The sequence below is a fragment of the Myodes glareolus genome, chromosome 26 (assembly GCF_982192425.1).
Source record: "Myodes glareolus chromosome 26, mMyoGla1.1, whole genome shotgun sequence".
Taxonomy (NCBI): domain Eukaryota; kingdom Metazoa; phylum Chordata; class Mammalia; order Rodentia; family Cricetidae; genus Myodes; species Myodes glareolus.
In genome coordinates, this window is record NC_142051.1 from 11,457,377 (window position 1) to 11,468,126 (window position 10,750).

A 10,750-nucleotide genomic window follows, 5' to 3' on the forward strand; every position below is an offset into this window, starting at 1 on the left:
GAGAAACCCTGTCTCAGGAAAAAAATTATAAGATGACCAAGGCATGGTGGTTTTTTCTTGTAACCCTAGTACTCAGGAGGTTGAGGCAGGAGGATTGACATGAGTTCAAGACCAGCCCGAGCTACATATGAAGGCTGTTTGAAAAATAAAAATGGCCAGGCAGTGGTGACGCATGCCTTTAATCCAAGCACTCAGGAGGCAGAGGCAGGTGGATCTCTGTGAGTTTGAGACCAGCCTGGTCTACAGAGCTAGTTCCTGGCCAGGCTCTAAAACTACAGCAAAACCTTGCCTCGAATAAACAAACAAACAAATAAATAAATATGAAAAATAAAAATGAAAGCAATTGTAAAATGAAAAAAAGTTAGGTAAATAAGGTATCTGGTGGGCCACTGAGTGTAACTCAGCGGTGGAGTGCAAGTTTAACACGTGCAAGGCCCAGGACTTAATCTCTAGCACCTTCCAAAAATATATGAATGCATATATAGAGAGCTTATGATATAATTTTATTAAACTCTATATATACATATGCCAAGAATAAATGGAATCCTGGGTAGAGTGGCCCATGCCTTCAATCGCAGGCCTCCAGGAGGCTGCAGCAGAAGAACCACTGTGAGCCTGAAGTCAGCCTAGCATGAAGGAGACCCTGTCTCAAAGCAGGGCGGGGAAGCAACAGGAGACTCATTGGGTAAAGACACACACGCTAAGTGTGATCCTGACCTCCTGGGTGCTGTGGCACACACACACACACACACAGAGAGAAAGAGAGAGAGAGAGAGAGAGAGAGAGAGAGAGAGAGAGAGAGAATAAGGTTAAAACTGTAACTTAAATGTTTTTAAAGAACTTAAAGGTTAAACCCTAAACCCTAAAACCAAGTGAGTTCCAGGACAAGCCCCAAAGCTACAGTGAAACCCTGTCTTGGGGGGGGGGATGAAAAACAACAAAAAACAAAACAAAACAAAACAAAGAACAACAACAGCAAAAATAGAAACAAACATCAAATAACTATTTTTTTTAGAATGATAAAATAAGATTGATTTTTGGCACCTTCTGTGTGCTCTTCTTTGTAACTTTGCTAACAGTTAAAATGTATTAGATTTACAATTATATAGTTTTCAATGTTAATAAAGACAAATGTACCTTAATTTTTTTTGTTTTTGTTTTTGCTTGTTTGTTTTATTTTGTTTTTTTGAGACAGGGTTTCTGTCCTGGAACTCACTCTGTAGACCAGGCTGGCCTCGAACTCAACAGAGATCCACCTGCCTCTGCCTCCCAAGTGCTAGGATTAAAGGTGTGCGCCACCACCGCCCGGCTCTACTTTAATTCTTTAACTGTAATGCACATCCATGTTTCTCCTACCCAGTGGCCAGAAACAGAAACAAAGCATGTCTATCTCAGACCAATGATTTTTCATCCATGATCTCTAGCCATGCTACCCAGAGCTAGGAACTCAGCTAAAGGGCGTTAAATATAACTCCACCGCCAGCCTGGCCCCTCCCACCTTCCCTTCTCCCCAGCGGGAAACACGGGTACCAACACACTCAAATCTACACCCACTCGGTTCAAAACATCCCCAGTGGTTCATTCCAGAAAGCACTGGATGTATAAAATGGAGGGCGCTCTCCAAGTGCTGAAGCTAAGGGGTGCCTGGGAACCCTTTTTTTAGCCCAGGCTGGAAAGAGGCAATGAAGTACAGAGGGAAACTGGGTGGGGCTCTTGTGTCTGTGAGGGTAAAAGATAACCAGGAGCTAAGAAATGGGTGCATTTGCCATTCTGTGATGAGCCATGACATATATTATGATTTCATTATTTCCTAATTCTTGTCTGGGCCCTCAACTCCAAGACAAATCCAACTTCTAGCACCTTTTTGCTGTTTGGGGGTTTTCTGTTTTGTATGTAGCCCGGTAGCTCCACACAGCCTGAAACTGTCAATCTTCCTGAATGTATCTTCTAAGTGCTTACCTTAAGATTTTCATCAGCTACCCATGGTGGTACACATCTGTAATTTCAGAGTTTAGGCAGCCAAGGCAGGGGATCATCAAGAGTTTGAAGTCAACTGAGTTACATAATCATTTTCATTTTGTTTTGTTTGTATGTTGTGGGGTTTTGTTTTGTTTTTTACTTTGTTCTAAAGTAGGATTTCACTGTGTATCTCTGACTGTCCTGGAAGCCACAGAGCTCTGTCTCCTAAATGCTGGGATTAGAGTGTGCACCACACCCCACTCTGTAGTGTGAAATAAGAGATCTTTATTGGAAAGTAAGGAAATTAGCACAGAGCTGGTAAAAGCCCCTTGTTCATTTCTGACAAGATCTTGCTAGGTAGCCCAGCTTAACTTGGGACTCACAGTCCTTCCGGCCTCCAATTATCCAAGTGCTATAAATAGAACCAAGGCAACCATGCCCCTGCTAGAAAATCTCACTTCTGATGGTCACTGGTGTCTCTGCCCAGGCCTCTCCACCTGCATATCACTACCCTGATCTAGAATTCCCCAAGAACAATGTCCCCTCCAAATCCCCAACTCCAAAGAGAGTCTCTGGAACACAAGCAACTTTTTATGTTTGTTAAATAGATAGATATTGAGGAGGAGTAAACATTAGAGGTTTAGACAAAACCATCCATAAAAGAGCCAAGTGCTTAACCCTTCCAAATTTCACTCGTGCAGGGACAAAGTATATAAAAATAACATCTTTTATTTATTTTTTGTTGTTGTTTTTGTTTTTCAAGACAGAGTTTCTCTATGTAGCCCTGGCTGTCTCGGAACTAGCTCTGTAGACCAGGCTGGACTCAAACTCACAGAGATCCGCCTGTCTCTGCTTTCTGAGTGCTGGGATTAAAGGTGTGCACCACCACTTAAAAAATACTTTTATCTTTATGTGTGTGATTGTGTGTTTACATGTATGTATTTATGTGTACCTTGTGCATGCCTAGTGCATGTGGAGACCAGAAGAGGGTAGCTGATTCCCTGGAACTGGAACCAATGCTCTTAATCTCTGAGCCATGTCTCCAGTAATTTCTTCCCCACTTTTCTTTTTTTTAAAGGCAGGATCTTTCTGTGGAGTCTAAACTGGTCTCAAACTTTCAATCCTTCTGCCTCAGCCTCTTGAGTACTAGTACTAGGATTGACAGGGTGTGCAGCACAGCGTGTGTTCAGCTAACTTTCAACTGTTACCAGGAGTTTATTTGGGGCCTAGGGGCACACACCCGTAAGCCCACTCAAGAGGCTAAGGCATGAAGGTTACTCTCAAATTTGAACTTGAGTCACCCTGGACTACACAGTGAGTTATAAACCTGCCAGGGACACAGAGCAAAAAACTGTCTTAAAAAAATAATCAACAGGGGCTGGAGAGATGGCTCAGGGGTTAAGAGCATTGCCTGCTCTTCCAAAGGTCCTGAGTTCAATTCCCAGCAACCACATGGTGGCTCACAACCATCTGTAATGAGGTCTGGTGCCCTCTTCTGGCCTGAAGACATACACACAGAAAGAATATTGTATACACAATAAATAAATATTTAAAAAAAATAATCAACAGGGGCTGGTGTGATAGCTCAGTGGATAAAGGCGTCTGCCGCCCAGTCTGAGTCCCATTCGTGGGACTCTCTTGGTGGAAGGAGAAACTGATTCCTGCAGACTGTCCTTTGACCTGCACTGGCGTGCCCTGGCATATATGTCCCACCCCACAAATAAATAAACGTAATTTTAAAATAAGATAGAAGCAGAGGCTGGGAGGTGACGCAGAAAGACCACTTGCTGTGTACGCATGAGGACCTGAGTTCATATCTCCAGCACCCACAGAAAACCTGGCCGGGGTAGGTGTATCTGTGACTTTAGTACTGGGAGGCAGGAACAGGTAGATCCCAGGGCACCACTGGCCACCAGCCTAGTCACGATGGTGAGCTTCGGGTGAAGAGACTGTCTCAATGGGAATGGGTGGTCAGCAACAGAGGAAGACACAGACATCCTCCTTTGGCCTCTGCAGGTGGATAAATGTGCAAGCTCACTCTCACACACATATTTTCACATACACACATGCATACATTACATACACTCCACGAGGTAAGCGTGTTTACCCTCACTGTGAATGAGGAGGCTCAGAGAGGTCTCGTTGTTTGCCCACAGCCACACAGCTACGAAATGGTGAGCATGGTTTCAAACCCACGCGGTTCTGACTGCAAACCCACTCTGAAAGTGACCAAGGAACCACAAACATCAGCCCTGCCCCACATCACAGCCGTCTCTTGGCCTTGCCTTGCTGCCTCATCCCTCCCCGATCTGTAGTTCTCCAAGTATTTTAAGTAGAACTAAAGCTTTTCATCACGGGGTCACCCCCATGTCTAACCTCAACCCCACTTCAGAAGTGTTCTCCCCCGAATCTTTTCAGAGGTTTTTTCCTACCCTCTCCTCCAGGTAGCTTCATACCCAGACAATGCCAAAGCCTCCGAAACTGAATGACCTGCTCCATTAGAAACACTCCTGCAGAAGTCTCTCCACCTCTGAGCTGCTCTCTCCCAGCCCTGCAAGCTCCACACCGCTCCTCTCCTTCCCCAGAGGCTCTCCCTGGACAGCCCACAGCCAGGGCTCCATGCTGTCTTTGAACCTACTCTGAGCTTCCCTTCGTCGGCTGGCACAGGAGAGGCCTCAGAACCTAACAATGTTTTCTATGACATGTGCTGCTTGATACTAATGGGGAGATAAGATTAGGGGCTCAAGGACCTGTTCAGTTGTCAAGAAAGCCCTTTATAGAACCCAAACTTCAAGCTCCAGGCCCTATTCTGTGGTGACACCCCTGGGTATTGTTACCATGGCAATGCTTGAGAGACACTAGCCACAGCGAACATTGCCTCAGCTCTCCATTTTCCTTCATGGCTCTCCCCTCAAAGCTAAAGATATCCTCGCTTTCCCTTCAGAGACCACAGGACCCTCAAAGTCACGATGGCAGCACATGGCTGCAACCCCAGAATTCAGGAGGCCGAGACAGGATACAGAGTCTGGGTCCAGACTGGGATACTTAGAGCTCCCATCTATCCCGAGATACATAGGAAGGCCTGTCTCAAAATCAAAACGAAACAGAACTGGGCCAGGGAGATGGGCCAGTGAGTGAAGGTGCTGCCAAGCCCGGTGTTAGTTCAACCCCCAGGATCCTCATGGGGGAAGGGAGAGCTGAAAGCTGCCCTCTGCCCCTCACATGTGTGCTGTGGCATATGCATGCCACTGCCCACATCGTACGCACAAAATAAATAAAGTCATATAACAACAACAACAAAGTACAGGCCAAGTGGTGGTGGCGCACGCCTTTAATCCCAGCACTCGGGAGGCAGAGGCAGGCAGATCTCTGAGTTTGAGGCCAGCCTGGTCTATAGAGTGAGTTCCAGAACAGCCGGGGCTAAACAGAGAAACCCTGTCTCAACAAACAAATAAACAAACAGAAAGAAAGAAAGAAAGAAAGAAAGAAAGAAAGAAAGAAAGAAAGAAAACAAAAGAGCAATTCGCTTAACTTTTGGAAGGCCTGAGAAAAGAAGTTTTGGACAGTTGAAAAGGAGAAAGAGAAAGAGAGATTTTGCTTGACATTGATTGATTCCTTGCTGTCACCCCTCCCCCACATCTGGCACAGATGCAGTGGCCCAGGCTGGAACAAAGAGGAAAAGCCAGAGAGACACCTAAATGAGTTCAGTGAAAAAAGTCAGACTGGATTCAAGCGTAAAAAGAGCAAAACAAGACAGAACACCACACGTACGTAGGCCGTGCTCCAGGCAGCCTTTTACTATGACTCAGGCCGCTGACTTTGTCGAATCCCACCCCCTAGGAACCCGAGAGAAGTCAGAGAGTGGGGCAAAGACAAGACGTACAGAACAGAACCGTTGCTGATATACCCTCTGCCAGCCCGGGGCAGGAGGGCCGCTGAAGGCCGGAGCAGTGCTAAGCAAAGAAGGGAGAACCACCACGGAAGGAGAGGGAGCCGGGCTGCTGGCTCTAGTGGGTGATCCTCTCCCACTCCACCCAGCCTGCTTTCCCTCACCTTCCCAGACATTCTGAAGTGGCTTCTCCACTGGTCATCAGGCAGTGAGCTGCCCCCCCCACTCTGGCTCCCAGGGAGCCAGAGGAGAAAACAAGAGACACAAGTTGCCTTTGCCATACGGGAACCTTCAAGACCCTCCTCACAAGCATCTCCCTCCGAAGCCATCCTTCGGCAGAGTGAAGAATGGTGGCCCAGAGGGCAAGCAGCTTGAAAGATGCTGCCTGAGACAAAATGGTCCCCTGGAAGAACTTACATCTTGAGTAAGAGATTGACAGGAGGGCTTGGGTAAGGGACAATTCAGGAGACAAAGGTATAGCCCTACCAGTATGAACCAGACAGATAAGAGGAGACCAGCTACAGAGCTGAGATGGTCTCTGCATACCAGGAGGCCATGGACTTCTTTTTACCCCACCCCCCACCCCTGGTGTCTCTTCTGTTTAGCTGGACTAAATGGTCAGATGATTCCCTCACCCTTCTTCCCAACATCACAGGCCACACACTAGGATGGCCTACAGAGCCTTGGGAGCCCATCTTCGCATAGCAGATAAAGCTAATGAAGTTATCTTTAAAGTAGGTACGCTTAGTGCCTTTGCTCCCCATGACCACCCCTCCTGTTTTTCAGTCTTTACAACTTAAAGGGGCCTCAAAGTGCCAATCCTGTCACTTAAAACCTGACAGTCAGGATGCTCAGAGAGAGAGAGGGGTCCCCAGGGCTGATCAGGGATTTCTTTTAACCTAACCACGCTGACCAAACAGCAAAGCCTAGGTCCCTAAGGCAAACAAACAGAGGTGCTCTCCGTGGGGCAGAAGCGTTGAGCTGAGTTCACTGTGTGAGAATATGACAGGCTAGGGTAGGAGTCTGAGGCTCTCTCAGGGACATGTTTACAAAAGGTTCTGTTCCCCAACTCGAAGGTCCGGGTGTCGCCTTTCTACTTGCTTTATGCCAAGCACCGTGGACTAAGACACAGAAGAACCACCCTGACCTTGAAGACTGCCCTCATAGATGCCCCTCCCTTCCAAACCTGGCAAAGGTTTCTTGGCTTAGTACCCCCCAAACCCTGCAAAACTCAACCCTTCACAGCCTGAAGTCCCTTTAGGCCATCACAGATAACGGTCTGGAACAGAAATCTGGGGAGGCAAGGGGGACACAAAGGAAAACCATGTGAATTTTGGAGTCCCAGACCTGAGTCCAGTTCCATAGACTGAACAGATCTACAGATCCTCAGCATGACCTTGAGAAAGTCATTCAACTTCCTTGGGCCTCAATTTCCTAATCTGTAAAATGGAAATATGCACATGACTTCAGACTGTAGTTCTGGGAATTCAGCAGTAAACAGACTACCAAGGACACGGTACAGGTTAATGTTCCTAAGATCTCCCCGGGGAAGGGCTTCCATGATGAGGTGGTGGTCACCTACTACACTTCATTGGATTTTCAAGATTAGATAAATAAGCAAGTATGAACGAACTCGGGGCTTGGGCATTTTGACTTGGGAGGATTCAGGGAGTCTGAAATTCTCTTGATACTATACTTGGGATAGAAAGGCAGACACGTCCTTATGGTTCTGGAGGCTACCTCCTCAATTGGGTGTGGCATCCATCGATGTGTTTCTTTCCCAGAAACCCTTCATCAGACCTGTATCCCCTCCCCCGCCCAAGTCCAGGCAGCAACTACTTCGGGTGATGATGAAGGGCTAACTGGTCTTAGAATCCACTCCCATTCATTCCTCCATAGAGACCCTAGATTTCTCATTTCTGATCTAGCCCATCTACTAATCTTCCCCTCCCTTCGTGGAGGTTGGGGCAGAGATACAAGCCAATAACAAAGAGAAAACGCGCTTTCTGGGGGGGGGATCCCCAAAGCAGGGAACTGGCTCTAGGGGGTGGGAACATTTCAAAAGAGTGGCAAAGACAAGTTGGGGCTCCCGATGACGATGAAGGAGCCCCCTCCCACCCTGCAGAGACTTGGCTGCAGGCCTAGGCAGGCCACACCCAGCCATCCTGATGCAGGGGAGAGGAGGGGCTGCGGCGGATGGAGGGTGAGTAACCCGGAGCCGCTGCAGAATGACAGGCGTAGGGGCTAAGTCTTAAGGTAAAAAGATGTTTGCATCCCGCCCCTCCTCTGGTTTCCTTTGGATGCAGCACTCACCCCAATAATGACGCTGTCGTCCCCTTGAAAAATGGGGATGAACTTGTCCCCCCGCAGAATCTCCGCCTGGTTCAGGGGCCGAAATCGGCAAAGCACCTTGATGCTGCATTCGTTGTTGGTCTCAGCCATGGTGGTCGCCGACGAGGGGCTGGGGCAAGTCTTCGGCTGCACGGGTAGTGTGTGCTCCGAAGGAAGGGAGCGCTGAGCTGGGGTCGAGGCGGAGGACAGGTGATCTGTCGCTGGGGCCAAGGAAGCAGCTGGGACGCCCGGGCGAAGGCGCGCTTTCGGTCTCCTGCGGCACTGGATGCGGCGACCTGGGCGTCTGGTCCTCTCTCCGCGCTGTGCCTCTCCGCCCCTCGCGCTGCAGCCGCGCTGCGGGCCTGGGCGGGGCGCGCAGGAGCAGCGGGGGCGGGGTTTCCTTCGCAGGGGGTGATCCACACTGGACAGCGACCACCCAAAGGTGGAGTTAGCTCACCTGGCTCCTCGATCCTTAAGACTCACAGATAACCATACTCACCCCTTCCCCTCACAACTCACTTCGCTACAGGAGACCCGCTTGTTCCTTCTCAGACTCCACCTACTGGAATCGTTACGGGCACTAAGGTGGGCCTGTGGCCTGCCTGGGGAAGAGCACCAATAGGCCTTCCGTTCCCTTTATTCCAGAGCATACCCCAAATGCTTTACAACCCTCTTTTCATATTTAAATCACACTTGTCACTCTGCCCCCCCCCTTGCCCCGCCGCCCCGCCGCCCCAGTTTCTTTTTCTGCTGCCCACAGGTACTCATGACCCAGTTGGCCTTCCTGGACGTGCAGTTATGGAAATGGAGTCCAGATCCCAGGCCTTGGAGAAGTGGCTGGAAGGTCTAACTTACTCTCCTCCTTTCTTCACAGAAAGTACTACCGTCTGGTGATAATCAGGTCCCCAAACAGAGTGAAGCCAAACTAGCTTCTGGGTCATCAGCATTCACAGGCAGATGGATGTCACCGAGGCACAGACAGGCATGGGTAGCTTTTGCAAGAGAAAGGGAGTCTAAAAGCCTGAGAAAACGGTGAAGATGGGAACAAAGGCCAGAGGTACTGTGTGAGGATATTCCGGGGCAAACAGCTACATTTGGGTCTCAGACAGGCTTAGATATCTGTGTGCATTTATTGTCCCCGGTTCCCTTTGGATGGAGTCCCAACATCCCAGCTCCTTTCTCAAGGCATTCTTTCCTACTCCGTGGTCAAAAGAAAAGAAAGGGCAAAACCCAGGGAGTTCTTGTCCTTCCTCCCCTTGGGTCAGGCTCCCACTGCAGCCCCTGAGCAGAAACATCGAGAACTGACCAGATTGATTTTGCTCAATGTCACAGCCTCTGCCAGCCAACAGAGAACCAGGCTGCAGGACTTGAGGTTTTAGCCAAGAGGAGGAGCAGGGTGATGGGAGAAGGCAGGAGGGGGTGGAGGCCTTCGCTCAGAAACTGACCAGGGTCTAGGTCAGTTAGGCACTATGGGGCAAGGGTGAAATGGCGGTGACCTCTTCCTCCAGGAACCCACCGAGACAGGCCTCTGCCACTCATACACCTTGACTCTTAAGGGAACTGAAGGAAAGGAGCTGGGAGCTGCACACGAGAGGCCGAGGCTCGGGCACCAGCCAGGAAGGAGAATGACAAAGAGTTCCTAACTCAGGAGCTCTACAGTCAGTTGTCTGGCATATTTCTGAGGACTGCAGCATCTTGCAAGTGCAGGAAATACGCCGGCATCCTGCCTCCAGGAGCAAAAAAGTGGCTTCCTTCGTGAAATGGCTTCAGAATGCCAGTTCATAGGAGGACCATTGGTCAGAGACGAAAGTTCAGTGGGTACACGCATACACACATGCATGCATACACACATGCATGCATACACACATGTATGCATACACACACACACACACGATAAGTTCTTATAGAGCTGCACCATTCGATCTTCAAAGAACTTTTCCTTTAATTGTTGAGATGGGGTGGGAGGGGTTCCTCTATGTAGCTCAGGCTAGCCTAAAGCTTGGTATGTAATTCAAACTGTCTTGCACTCTTCGTGCCTCAACCTCCCACAGCTGCCCACTGCTGGGAGCATATGTGGGCACCACCATGTCTGACTTGAGAACCTCTTCTATCCTGCATATGTCTTTGCATTTCTTTACTAGATAGTGATAGCAATAGCACATCATAGGCTTTGTATTTGTCTTTCTCCTCCTCCTCTTCTGTCATTTCGAGACAGGGTTTCTCTATGTAGCTCTGACTCTCCTGGAACTCGCTCTGTAGACCAGACTGGCTTTGAATTTAGAGATCTGCCTGTCTCTGCCTCCCGAGGGCCAAGATTAAAGATGTGCCCCACTACACCTGACCTTCTCATCTGTTTTAATAACGGGTCAGTGAGATGGCTCAGCAGGTAAAGGGGCTCATCAGCAACCCATGACCTGAGTTTGATCCCCAGAACCCCCATGGTGGAAAAAGAAAACTGACAAATAACACTTCTTCTCTGACTTCCAAACTCAGGCAAAGACACCTGCACGCCGTGCACGTGCACGCAAACACACACATACACACACACACAAATAAATTTGATAAATTAAA

The 10,750-nt window shown here is 48.8% G+C and overlaps 1 protein-coding gene across 1 annotated transcript in view; it reads right to left on the bottom strand.

Annotated features, from left to right (window-relative positions):
* The window catches only part of Kif5a (kinesin family member 5A), a 42,459-nt gene extending 33,957 nt beyond the window's left edge, over positions 1-8,502 (bottom strand). The window contains exon 1 of the mRNA XM_087902134.1: positions 8,162-8,502. Within this exon, the coding sequence (XP_087758260.1) occupies positions 8,162-8,290 (129 nt within the window). The 5' untranslated portion in view covers positions 8,291-8,502. The remainder of the gene's footprint in view (positions 1-8,161) is intronic.
* Positions 8,503-10,750: the final 2,248 nt, after the last annotated feature.